At 39.2% G+C, this 13,968-nt stretch overlaps 1 protein-coding gene across 1 annotated transcript in view; it reads right to left on the bottom strand.

The window, feature by feature from the left end:
• The window catches only part of CSMD2 (CUB and Sushi multiple domains 2), a 638,485-nt gene that overhangs the window by 231,117 nt on the left and 393,400 nt on the right, over nt 1-13,968 (bottom strand). The window contains exons 16-19 of the mRNA XM_049775147.1: nt 8,962-9,100; nt 7,846-8,033; nt 6,717-6,905; nt 6,400-6,516 (exon numbers count right to left, since the gene is read on the bottom strand). Coding sequence (XP_049631104.1) covers nt 6,400-6,516; nt 6,717-6,905; nt 7,846-8,033; nt 8,962-9,100 — 633 coding nt within the window. The remainder of the gene's footprint in view (nt 1-6,399; nt 6,517-6,716; nt 6,906-7,845; nt 8,034-8,961; nt 9,101-13,968) is intronic.

The raw sequence follows: 13,968 nt of genomic DNA, 5'->3' as shown, positions 1-13,968 counted from the left end.
GCCATATCACCAATGATATTTTTGACTGAGTGCTTACTGAGCTCGACAAGAAGCCACCTTCCTGTGACTCTCACAGTCCCATATTCATCGTGCCACAGAATCTCCTGGGCTGCAAGGAGACCAAATAGAATTGTACTGATGTTCCGAAACAGCCCTTTCAAAAAGACAGGGTTTAGCACCTTCGACATAACAGCTAAGAGGACTGAAGGCAAAATAGTCTCAAAAGCAAATCGGATCGCAAGTTTCCAGTTACCAGCTCATATGGAGAGTCCTATTTGGATGGGGGTCAGTGACGGGAATATGATTGCCTTTGAGAGTGGACCCAGACTATTCCTCTACACTATCCATGGCCACCTGATGAAACAATTTGACCCCCACCTGAGGATCATTGACAGCATATGGTCGGATTCTGTCCATTTGCTCACCACAACCATGGATGACTCTTTGCAAATGTACATGTGGGAAGAAGGAGGCAGTGATCCATATCTCAAGAGTTGCTTTCATCTGCAATACACGGGCCTTCTTAGCGACACACCAAACTGCTATGTCTCCAAAGCCATCTGTGATAACATGAGCATAGTGTATGTGGTGTCAAAATCCCGTGGATCCAGCACCCTATTGATGTATTCCTTGAAGAACTGTAGACATGAATAAAATTAACTGTGTATAGTCTTTCATGTAATAAAGAAAATCTTGTTTGCAAAAAAAAAAATAGTCAGAGGCAGAAGCCTAATGTTTGTTAACCTGTGATACTCTTTAAGGAGGGACAGAAGGGTACCCTATGGAGAAGGTTTAGGCTTGGTTTAATTTGAGCCATACAAATATTTCTGTATAGACTGTATGAGTGAGGCTCTGAGTCAGAGCTTGGAAAACTGCAGGAAACATGGCAGGCATAGAGTTCCCAGTAACGTAGTTGGCCAAGGACTCAGATGATGAGAAAGGCAAGTTCTGTACCTGACAGAGAGTCTGGGGTTGGAGATCAGGTGGAGACCAATAGGGGAGCCCAAGCCAGACTCAGTTCATGAGAGGAAATGAGTCCTGAAGGATGAAGAGTTGAGCAAGTAAGGACAATGGAAGTGAGGGTTCAGGGGCAGAAAGAATTCAGTGAGAACACTCTCTCAATGGGCAAAGCAGAACATTATCTCAAGAGGCAACCAGAGCCTTAGGAATTGATTTGGTGTTGCTTTCACATAGTATTTAGAGAACTCAACATGAGGCTGGAAACATAGTAAAGACTCTCAGGTCATGAGAGTTATTTTAAGTGTGTGTACATTGGGGGAATAGTGTCTATCCAGTGGTCCTCAAACTATGGCCTGCAGGCCACATATTGTATTTATATCTGTTTTGTTTCTTCATTGCAAAATAAGATATATGCAGTGTGCATAAGAATTCATTCATAAGTTTTGTTTTTTACTATAGTCAGACCCTCCAATGGTCTGAAGGACAGTGAACTGGCCCCCTGTTTAAAAAGTTTAAGGACCCTATGCCATGGACTAAAAGAAGAAATGACTCCCTTACACATCATGGACCTCTTTTGATTGATTCTCTGCCAAGTACCTTTGGTCCTGGCTCACACCTGCTCATGTTCAGAGTGGCTGACATCTCTACACTAGGAGACCTACCCCAACTCTGGGTTGGTCTTTGGCTGCTTTCCCATCTTTAGCTTTATAATCCCAACATTAGTTATGATACCCTAAGAGATCTCTCCAGAATGTCTCTGTCCTTAGACTTAGCTTTTTAGGGAAAACCAGCCAGGATACTGTTCTTTTGTGGTTTCCTAGCATCCAGAGCAAGTGTTAAAATAAACTAAGCATTTGTATAAGATAAAAAAATATTTTCAAGTATGTGTTAGATTGCATTATCATCTAGGAAAAACATACATCGAAAGGCACAGAGAATATATGGCTGTAATAATTACAGTCACCAGATGTTGAGAGGGTTATAGCTCCAGTGGTGTTTCTCTTGGTGCTGTAAGGGGCTACTTTTCCTTCCTGTCAGATGCCACAAGAGTGTTTGGCTCCTCCAAGGGTTTCCTTGGAATCTTCATGTCCTGATCCCCTCACATTTTCCTCTCTTCAGGAGTGATATAAACAGCTCCCAACTATGTGTGAAAGCAATCTGCAGTCGGGAGAAACCACTCTGAATTTTGATCATTTCCGGCCTAGCAACATCTAGTATGATGTTATCTAGTGCTGTTGGGTAGTGGCTGGAAGCCTCAGCACCCAATAATATTCATGAATGTTAGAGGTGCCTGGAAGTCTCCATATCTAGCAATGAAGCTTTGTTCAAAGCTTCCAAAGTTCTCCAGGCCCAGAGTGTTTCAACTGTGTTATTAATAGTGAGAACTCATACAATCATTATGGTTTTTGACACTTCTAGTAAAGCAGTCAGTAAATTAACTTATAATTAATAATGCAATATACAATGGATGCTGAAGTAGATTATTTTGCCTTACATTAGGCTAATGTAAATCACCTGAGTCTGTTTAAGGCAGGTTAGGCTAAATTATGATGTTCATAATTTAGGACAGGCATATTATATACATTTTGGTTTATGATATTTCCAACTTCCAATGTGGGGTTATCAGGATGTAACTCTATCATTAATTAAGAAAGACTGTATGAAGAAAGGGACAAATCCAGCCTGCCTTCACAATATGTAGAGCCCTGTCTTTTCCAAGAAGCTCTAGGCCATCCTAATCCTGGCTAGATGAGGGTAAGGGGCAAAAGTACAAGTATTCTTGGAAGCTGGAGTAATAGCACAGTGGGTTGAATGTTTGCCTTGCACATGGCCAACACCAGTTTGATTCCCAGCATTCCATATAGTCCCTAAGCCTGCCATGAATAATTTCTGAGTGTAAAGCCAGGAGTAACCCTTGAGCACCTCTGGGTATGGCTCCAAAACAAACAAGCAAAAAAGTACAAATGTTCAAGTATATGTGGAAAAGTTAGCAGTTACTGTTCTTAAAAGTTTTTTTTTTTAAATACAGTTGACCCTTGAATAACACAGTGATTATGGGTGTTGATAACCTATGTGGTCAATAATTTAAATCTAACTTCTGATGGCCTACTCACACCTTAACTATTGATTGCCTGGGAGTCTTACAGTTGACAGATATTTGCATATCACATGTATTATATTATATTCACACATTTGCATATTATATATGTTATATGCTGTACCCTCACAGTAAAAAACTTTAAGGAAGTGTTAAGGAAACCATAGACAGACTATGTATTTATATTATTTTATTATATTTATCCATATCAGAAGTTCATGTCATCTGCTTATAAGAAAAGCCTATGTAAATGAACCCAAGCAGTTCAAACCTATGATAGTCAAGGATTTACTGAAGCACATATTTAAATTAATAATATATAATTTTTGGGCCCGGAGAGATAGCACAGTGGCGTTTGCCTTGCAAGCAGCCGATCCAGGACCAAAGGTGGTTGGTTCGAATCCCGGTGTCCCATATAGTCCTCCGTGCCTGTCAGGAGCTATTTCTGAGCAGACAGCCAGGAGTAACTCCTGAGCAATGCCGGGTGTGGCCCCAAAACCAAAAATATATATATATAATTCTCCGTTTACAATTAGAAAAATCATCCAAAGATGAAAATAACAGACTGTGAGGTATATCTTTTTAGACTGTTTACTATGCCGCTGGATTTTTAAAAAAAATATAAAATATAATTTTGTGGAACTTCTTAACAGTTTATTGAACACAACTTCTGTAGATCTCTAAATATAGTTTTGTATTTTTCTTTTAGTAACTGAATGCTATTTCATTGTTGGTTGTATTTTTATTTATTTAACATCTTTTATTTTGTTTTTGTGCCAAACCCAGAACTGCTCAAAGATTACTCCTGACTGTGCTCAGGGGTCATTCCTGGAAATTGTCAGGAGATAATATGGGATATTAGGGATCAAATTTGAGTCAGATGCATGTAAGGCAAGCACCCTACCTGCTGTGTACTATTGCTTTAGTCTCTATCTCTCTTAATGATAAATATTTGGATAGTTACCAATTTTTTTTAATTATAATGTTTTATGGGATCTTTGTTATCTAAATCTTTATATTCAGGTTTTCTTATTTTCTTCAGACAACTTCAAGAAGTAGAACTGCTAAGAACCATGGCAGTTCTTTGTTTAAAGTTTGACTTCAGATTGCTAAATTTCTCTGTGGATAGTCTAATCCAGGGGTCCTCAAACTTTTTAAACAGGGGGCCAGTTCACTGTCCCTCAGACCATTGGAGGGTCTGACTATAGTAAAAACAAAACTTATGAACGAATTCTTATGCACACTGCATCTATCTTATTTTGCAATGAAGAAACAAAACAGATACAAATACAATATGTGGCCTGCGGGCCATAGTTTGAGGACCATTGGTAATCCATTTCACAGGACCAGGTTTGGAAAAGTGTCTGTACATGTGTCCAACACTACTATGTCTTTCTTTGCTGACATGAAAATATAAATTTTTTTTAAATTTTATTCTTCATTGCATCTGAATTTACTTAGTTATTAGTAAGATCAAAGCCTTTCAATTATATTTTCTCTGCTACAAAGCATTAGTTTATCGTTTTGTTCATTTACAGGTTTGTAGACGAATTTCTTCTTCAGCATTAAAAATATTTTTATTGAAAGACCATGTTGACAAGGTTGTTCATAATACAGTTTTTTCATAGATAAAGTTGCCCATGATTTCTTCAGCACTTTTAAGAGCTTTTCATGCTTGTAATCTTTAGTCACAGATATTTTGTTCATTTATTATTTTTGACCTTTTTATGACTTTTTAAAATATAAATCCATTAAGTTTAATTTAATCAAATCAAACAATCTTTCCCTTTATAGATGCTCCTTTTGATACATTACATGCTTCTTTTAAAATACATTTTTACCAGAGGTTAGATTCTTCTGTCGTAGTACTGGAATTTCTGTGGTTCAGTAGATAGAAAAAGCTTCTCTTTTTCCAATTGGTTAAGCCCAAATGACTTTGAATTTTAAGTTATTTATAATAATTTAAAGTATTTATTAAACAATCTCCTTTTCAATAAATAAAAATGATACCTTACTCATATAATAAAGACTGTCTCTCTCATGTACACATGTACCCAGGGATTTATGCATGTGTGTACATATAGAGAAGAATCCATTTCTAGACTTTTTAAACTCCCCCACTGATTAATGTATGATTTTTAATAATTTTTATCCCATAACAATACTCTAATATTTGGAAGGATTGTTTCTTTTAAAAGCATCTTGGCTTTTCAATATGCTAATTCTTATAGACCAGAGGCTGTTATTTAAAAGGATGCATCAGAATGACCAGTGCAGTATTCTAAAAACATAGATGCTGGCTTCTACCTGGACCATAAAATACCATGATGTCTGGGATGTCATCTATACTTTAGTCTGTTTTCCAAGTTGCAGAGGGATTAGGACTAAGAGTCTTGATGGAATTTTGGGTGAGTGTTTCAGAGTAAAAGTCATTTCTGCCTGGTTACTACTTATTACCAGCCTCCATGCATATGGGTAGTACTCAATGACTGTTAAAAGAAAGAGGACACTCTTGACTACTTATGTGTACTCGGCATTCTGACTTTTAATTTAGACTCCTAAAGTAGTTAGGGAAGTTGTAGCAACATTCCAGACTAAAAGGCAATATGAAAACACCATCTGAGTGACAATTGGGTAATGAGAGAGAAGATCTTCATATTAATATCTAATGAGTAGACTCAAGGAAGAGGGAACAGATGTGTCCTCCATTTCTAGAAAATAGTACAAGGTAAACAGTTCAGGGACTTCTAGTAGAAGGCTCTGATGTACCAATAGATGGTAGTGGATGCTTATTTGTTGATGCGTTAGTCAACTTTCCTTTCTTTTTTTTTTATTTGTTTTCGTTTTTGTTTGTTTTGGGGGTCATACCCTACAGCACTCAGGGGTTAATCCTGGTTTTGCACTCAGAAATCGCCCCTGGCAGGCTCAGGAGACCATATGGGATGCCGGGATTCAAACCACCATTCTTCCTCAATCAGCTGCCTGTAAGGCAAATACCTTACCGCTATGCTATTCTCTCTGGTCCCAATTAGCCAACTTTTCACACTTGAGATATATAGTGAGAAATTCTGTTATGATGTGGGGAGCTATTTGGAGAGAATTCCTGTACTATGTTGACTTTCAGAGCTGGTCATCTGTAAGATCTCTCCAACAAAGAGATTTTACATTGTATTTATTGAATGACTTCTGTACCTGAAAGAAATGAGAATTTTCTTGAGAATGAGAAAAAAATAGAGTCCAGAGGCTGCCACTGTATAGGGAGATTCCCACTGAGGTCACCTTGATCTGAAGAACTTGGAGCCTTGGATCATGTCACATTCCACTATGTGCCCAACACTCACCCTTGCCATGTGATGTCTCAATATTCCAGGTGCAGTTCAAGTTGTTGGGGTAGAAGTCAGGAAATCCTGGGGACAAGATGGTCCCACTTGAACCTTGAATGAAGCCACCACAGAGAGCTAGAGAAGTGTGAAGAAAGCAGTGAGACTATAGTAGCTCAGGGCTCCCCCCAAATATTTCTGACAGCTAATGCCCCTTATCTCTCTACTCTGCAAATCCTCTTTCAAACCCCAAACTCTTATTAATAGCTGGGAGAGGCAGTGACTATTCAGCTTTGCTTTCTCAGGGAAGAGAAGCAACCCCATAAATCATGTCTCACCTTCACAGCTGGGTAGGGCTCGGCTCCACTGGAAATTGGGCTCACACTCCAGAGGCTCGCCATCACTTAATGTGTAGCCAGAGTCACAGCTGAAGGTTACCAGAGCACCCACATAGAAGTCATTGCCATGGCGCTGCCCATTGACGGGGATCCCTGGGTCCAGACAGTGGTCCGACTGCAGGGTGATGGCTAGAAAAGAACCCAAAGCTCATGCCAGCTCTATTTAAGCTGCTTCATGAAGAGAGGAAGCAGAGAGCCCTGAATTACCAGGCCAAAGGTGCCAGGCCAAATATGGCTGTCCACATCTGCTGAAGGGAATTTTTTGTTTTGTTTTATTTTTTGGGCCACACCTAGTGATGCTAATGAATTATTCCTGGCTATGTGCTCAGAAATCGCTCCTGGCTTGGGGGACCATATGGGACACCGGGGAATCAGATTGTGGTCCATCCTAGGTCAGCTGCGTGCAAGGCAAGCACCCTACTGCTGTGCCACAACTCCGGCCCCTGCTGAGGGGATATTTAAGGCTAGTCTGTTAGAGAAAATTAGTTGGTTCAAATATTTGCTCATTCACTTATCCATTCATTAAGCATGAGTTTAATGTCATGTTTAATAGCATGCTTATCTTAAGCATGTCTCCTGGGCTTAACATATCCCTATGCTAAGGCTTAGGGATACAGACCTAAATAATAAAATGACCCTATCCTGGTGGTTCAGGTGACCCTAACTTTTTTTTTTATCAATCTACAAATATTTGTCATGTAACCTATCTCCAAATTGAGGAACCTAGGATGAGTACAGGTAGATGAGAGAATGAGAGTTGGAAGAAGATGCTTTATGACCTATCACATACTCTACCCCCACAGTGCCCTGCCAGCAGTGCTCAGTCACTGCTCACAGAGAAGCTTTGTACATGAGAAACTGGAGTCTGGGCTCTGAAAGTCCATTGCATTTGAATGATAGACTCTAAGCTCTGGTGAACTCCAAAGGATTCTGAGAGCAAGGACATTCCTCCTGTCCTGGAGAGACTCAAGGAAAGTTTTCCAGTAAGTGGGTCATGCTGGAGGGCGACTGGAGGCATCTGTTAACTCCCCAATTCCTGCCAACCCAGCCCTTGCCTCCCAGGACTCACTCTCATAGCGGAGCTGGAAGCCAATATCCGAGTGGCTCTTGTCGGTGGAGAAGAGGAGGTAGAGGTAGTTGCTGGTGCTGATAAGGAACTGGGGTACCTGGGTCCCATGGTAAACCCCAATCAAGGGTGCTGAATAAGTCCTTCCATCTCGCACTTCCAGAGTGTCATAGTTAACCTCGGTTTTAAATCTGCCAATGACAGAAATGAAGACTTCTTAAGAAGTCCAATGCTTATTAATGTGCAAATGACTGAAGACCTGGCCTGACCCAGGGCTTCAGAACAGCAGGCTTTTAGCAGGCTGGCCTATTTTAATAAAATTTGCACACGCTCACTAACTATGGATGGATGCCCCTTCTGTCTTTATTTAACCTTACTCTTCCTCCTCCTGCAAGTGGAGCCAGCTCTCTCCTCTTTGCTCTGGATCATGTCATCTGAAGACTTAGAGGCACATTAATTACCAGCCTCTGGAGTTAGAATGTTCTAGATTAGAGGTTAGCGCCGGGACCAAATCTAGTTTGCAGCCTTTTTTTTTAATATGGCCCATGAGTAAAGAATGTTTTTCATATTTATAAACTGGCCTTTAGAAAATAGTAACAAAGATAACTAGGTAACAGATATCCATAAATCATCTCCCAAATTTAAAATATTTACTCTTTGGCCCTTTACAGAAGATTATAAAATTGTTCCTCTGGGTGTTTTCTAGAAGTTTTTATTTATTTGTAGGCAGCTTACTTTCTCCACTCCTGGAAACTAGAGATGGGGCAGAGTAACAGGGTCAGAGGTCGGGAAGGTCACTCTACTCTGAAAATTTGGGTTTACATTCTGCAGATGCTAATTTAGGTGGTAATATTTGATGCTGCTTTCCCTCCTGGGAAATGGGGAAAGAAGGCTGCCAACCCAGAATATTCTCTTCTCCTCTCTGGTTATAATTCCCCAGTAAGTACAGACACACCCTGGTGTAGTAAGGTGGAATCAAGGTGAAAGGCAAAGTGAATGTGGCCATAGTCTGGCCAAACCTGAGCAGCCTACTCTAGTGATCTCTGACCTTGAATCATGCTGGCCGCACCACTCCAGGCCCCCTCCCACACCCCTCCTTGCAAATTCCCCAACAAGCACCTGTCAAAGGTGATTTTGATCGGGTAGCCAGGCTGGGCTTCAATCACCCAGGCACAGCTCAAGGCGTCCTTGTAGAAACCAGGCCAGCCTGGTGAGAGGATGGTGCCGCTGGGTGAAGTCAGATGGCCGCCACAGGGAGCTAGGGACAAACAGGAGAACAGAAGATTTCTTGGGGAGTGTGATGGACACATAAAAAAACAATAGAACAATAAAAAACTTTCTCTATAAAATGTGCCTGCCAGCAAGTGCTATTTAGTTTTTATGGGGAAGTATATTAACTAGATAAACTGCATTTTGTCTAATGGGACTGTTATGGCAATGTCCAGTTACATTTTTTGAGTTTTATGAAAGGCTAGAGGGGGGCCCGGAGAGATAGCACAGCGGTGTTTGCCTTGCAAGCAGCCGATCCAGGATCTAAGGTGGTTGGTTCGAATCCCGGTGTCCCTTATGGTCCCCCGTGCCAGCCAGGAGCTATTTCTGAGCATATAGCCAGGAGTAACCCCTGAGCACCGCCGGGTGGGCCCAAAAACCAAAAACCAAAAAAAAAAAAAAAAAAAAAAAAAGGGTAGAGAGAATAAATGAAGAGATTTTTACACAAAAGTCTTTGCCTTTCTAGAAGGGCTGGTGTCCAGGTATGGGGTCATAAGGTAACCAACTATCAGGCTAGGGGCAAAGGCACAATTTGGCCATTGTCCTCACACCTAGCACAAGGCACTCAGGCACAGCAGTGAGGTCAGAGTCTCCAAGTTCAGCTGAGTCTTGCTCCACTGTCCTAAGGGCAAGGACTATATTTTTATCTTTCTCTCTCAACATGTCCATCTCCACTCAGTTCTTGGCACACAATCATCTTTAGTAACTCTATGAATGAACTTCTAGAAGGCCAAAGAAACAAAGTCCATGGCAGATAGCAGACAGGACACTCGTTGGTCCAGGCCAAATTCATGGCTGCTTCTGATCTTTCAAAGCCTGTTTTTTCTTTCCTAGGTTTCTCTGCCTGCTTCTTCCTATTCTTCAGTTGTTCATATTGTTGCCATCATTCTTGCCTCATTGTATAATCAAACCCTTGGGCCTAGAGTGGTCATCCCTCCATCAGCGCTGTTGGATTTCACCAACATCCTCCCCACTGCCATCTATGGAGAGGCTGGCACAAAATCATATGCACTTTTTTTTTTTTTTACAAACACAAAACCCAGAGAGGAAGGGGTGTCATTCCTTCCATCTAAGAAAGCTAATGGATGTCAAATAACTAGACCTAGGCAGCAAGTGGCAAAGCCTAGATTCAGACATAGGAAGACAGCACAAATTCAAACTTAAGAAAAGCAACTTCCTTAGAATGTTTGTCTCGAATATGGGCAGGGGTGAGGAGTAGGGAGTTGGGGGGCATTGGTGGTGGGACTGTTGCACTGGTGAAGGAGGGTGTTCTGTTTATGACTGAAACCCAACTACAATCATGCTTGTAATCATGGTACTTAAATAAATAAATAAATATATATATAATAAAGAAAAGCAACTTCCTGCTTTAAAGAAGCTTCTACTTCCTTTGGACCTCTTTACAGTGGAGAGATCAAAATGAGCAGGCTAATGAGCACTTCTGCAAATTTCTCCAGGTGATTAGTTTCATAAAATAGACCAAAGACACCACACTTTTTCCTCTCTCAATTCTGTAAGTTTCTAAGAAATACTGAAAATAGTTACTAAGAAAAACAAATCCCTAAGACTGTAATAAGAAAAGTGATTACCAAAAGGGAAGGGGGAAGAGATGGTAGATAGATCAGAGGTTCAGTTGTATGGATAAGGATGAACGCTAGATTTATGGTGAGTAACATATGGAAATATATACAGATACTGAAGAATGATGCTGTAAACGTGTAAACCTGACACCTATGCAGTGTTAGAAACCAGCATTATTATAACAACAAAAAAGTTGATAAGTATGCTTAATGAAAAGTTATGTTAGGAGGTTTAATTAAAAACTAACAATAATGATGGCACTATTAATAGTTGAGAACTCATACTGAGGGATTAAAAATGAGCTGCTTTATATGTATTATCTCATATAAGTGGCACATGACACAAAGTTACCACTATTTTACAGAGGAGGAAATTAAGGCTCAATGAGCAGAAGAGAAATAATGAAGGCAAGCAGAGATTTAACCTTAATCCCTCTGTCTCCAAATCCTCAGTAGCACTTACAGGACTACAACCATTGGTGACAGTAATGAGCTAATAGGCATGGAGGGTTGACAGCATTATCTTTGTGACAAGTACCACACTCAAAGGCAGATACTAGTATTGTTCTCTTTGCATAGACAAAGATTATGACCCTATTTTCAGTAAATTAAGACTTGGAGAAACTAATTACCAGCACCTCTATTATACAAGAGAGACGATATTAAATGGCATATGGATATTTTCACTTTATGGGTAACCCCAGTTTTCAAAACACATCTGTCCATGTCATTAAAACTACCAGATGCTCTCCTCTAATTCTCCAATAAACATGTGAGATCTTGGAGATAGAGAGGGGAATGCCTACTGCTCAATCTTTGTGTCCACACGAAGGTACCAAGCCTCAGAATAAACAGAGACTCTCTCTTAGCTCCTCTTAGCTGATCCCTTTTCAGTTAGTGGATAGTGATATTTTCAGTCACTTCCCAGAAAGCCAAAGATCACAAGTCACTATTAACTCTTTGGGTTAAGTTCCATTCAATGCACAGACATCAATAAATCCCTATTTAGATTCCCTAGAGAAGGAAACGCAAATCATTCCTTTGGTGTTCAGTATTTTGATTTATTACTCTACTGTACTTTTATTACGTGGCTACTTGATCTTCTCTGGCTCATATTATTGCCAACCAACTCCTGTTATTCATTGACTCTCTAGTTCATCTTCAGTTAGAAGGCAGTTGCCAAAGATGGAGCAGGGGGAATGGAATCAAGAATGTCCTGTCTCATTAACATTCAAAAAAGATACTCCACCTCACTCTTACTAAGAGAATTCATATTAAATCTACAACAAGAAATTACTTTTCATCCATCAGGTTGGCAAAATATAAAAATGTATGACACATGAGATGGAAGGAAACCAGGTATTTTAGTTCCTTGCTAGAGAAAATGCAAAATGACATAATCCCTACAAAGATAAATGGGGCATTATCCAGAAAAATACATATGATTTACTCTCTGACCTAGCAATTCTATTTCTAGAATCCTATACCAAAGATAAACTACCAAAGACTATAAAAAGACATATATATGTGTAAGTATATGCAAGACAGCACTATTCATAATAGCAAAAGAATGAAAACAGCCTAAATATCCAGCAACCAGAATCTTATTGAATAAATTAAGGTAATCAACAAAAAGAAGAATGAGGAATATCTCTACAATGCCATGGAGTAGGCCCCAGAATATATTATAAAGTAAATGGTGAGGTAGAGAATAGCAGGAATAGTATGATTCCATTTATCTCTGAAAGGGATTGGCCTCAGTGAAATGTTAAGACTCAATGAAAACGGCAAATAAAGAACTCAAATGATTATTTGTGGGAAGAGGGAGAAAACAGTGTAGAACGTAGGATAAAGTTGAGCTTTAAAGTAGAACTTTAGTGTTCTTTTTAAAAGAGACTTAACTTTGATATTATGTTGTACATAATTAAAAAGACTTGATAAAAAATTCTCAAAATTCAAAAGCAGAGCAAAATAAACCAATTATTACTGTTTAATAGCCTATCCCTAGTAAGATAATGGAGAAGAGATGAAAGAAAGGAACTTGAGATACTTTCAACAATGATGTTGTTGAGGGTAGTGCTGATGCTACTAGTTTTGAGACTTGTGAGCATGTGTTCTGCAATAAGAAATCATGCTGGTGTCTGGAAATGGAATTTTTCAGTGGAATGAAAAGAGATAGAGATAAAATATAAAGTTAAGTAAGAAATGTTCTTACGTTTGACATGAAATGAACCTAGATGCATTTATCTTTCAGAAAGTAATTTTTAGCCCTGTTCATTGAAAAAGCTTTAGAAGCATGGAGATACTCAATAGTAATAAGACACAAAGACCTGGATTGTATATAATATTTTTTTTACAGGCCTGCTTGAAGAAATAGCTGGTTCTAGGTCAGAGACAGGAAAGGTACCCAAGAGGTTAGGCCAGTTTAAAAGACTCCAGGTGGCCTAAGGGAAACTTAAAGCCTCAGTTAGAGTAATAGCTGCAATAACTTTTATTTAATTAAATTTTGTAATAATTTATTTTTTTTACTAATACTTCAGAGTAACATGGTTACAGTTGTGTCAATATATTGACTTAGGTAGTTACTACTTCCACCACCACCAAAGTGCCCCAAACACTCCGTTACTATACCTATGTTGCTTCTAATTCTCCTCAAGAATCTAGGTTTAAAAAATAATTACTGAAATAGATTTTAAATGCATAACATGTTTAAATCTAGTGGACTTTAATAATATCTAAAAATTTTCAACTTTGGAAGATGTTAGAGAATCAACCCATTCAAATGAAAATGAGTATTAGGAAAAATGATTAAGTATTTATTTTTCCTGCCTTTCTTTTATACCTCAGGGTAACCACACAGTAGATGAAGGAATGTTTTCTTTAAGTTCTCCAACTTACAAAGGCAGCAGAAAAAAAGAGCATGTTATCACTTTACAATCCCAGACTGGTCATCAATAGCTTCAAAAGGTCCCCCAAAGAGCAACAGTCTAACATTATGTACCTTCCATGGAGGCAAAGAGCTCTGCTTATAAATATTCTGGCCAAAACTTGGAACTTGAACCTGATTGGACTCCTCAATCTTACTGCCAGTTTAAGGAAATATAAGCAAGAAAGGATCATGCTCAACTACCTCCCAGGGACTTAATCACCAAAATTCAGGATGCAAGAGAATTCTCAGGATAAAACAACCCAATTCCTTTAAAGCAAACAGAAAACCCCAATAACAACAAACCCACAAGGGAAAGGGTCAGACACTCATAGATTTAAAATTACTGGA

This window comes from Suncus etruscus, chromosome 6 (assembly GCF_024139225.1).
Source record: "Suncus etruscus isolate mSunEtr1 chromosome 6, mSunEtr1.pri.cur, whole genome shotgun sequence".
NCBI classification, from domain to species: domain Eukaryota; kingdom Metazoa; phylum Chordata; class Mammalia; order Eulipotyphla; family Soricidae; genus Suncus; species Suncus etruscus.
Note: the sequence above shows the minus strand (reverse complement) of the source record. Positions and strands in the feature narration are given on the sequence as shown.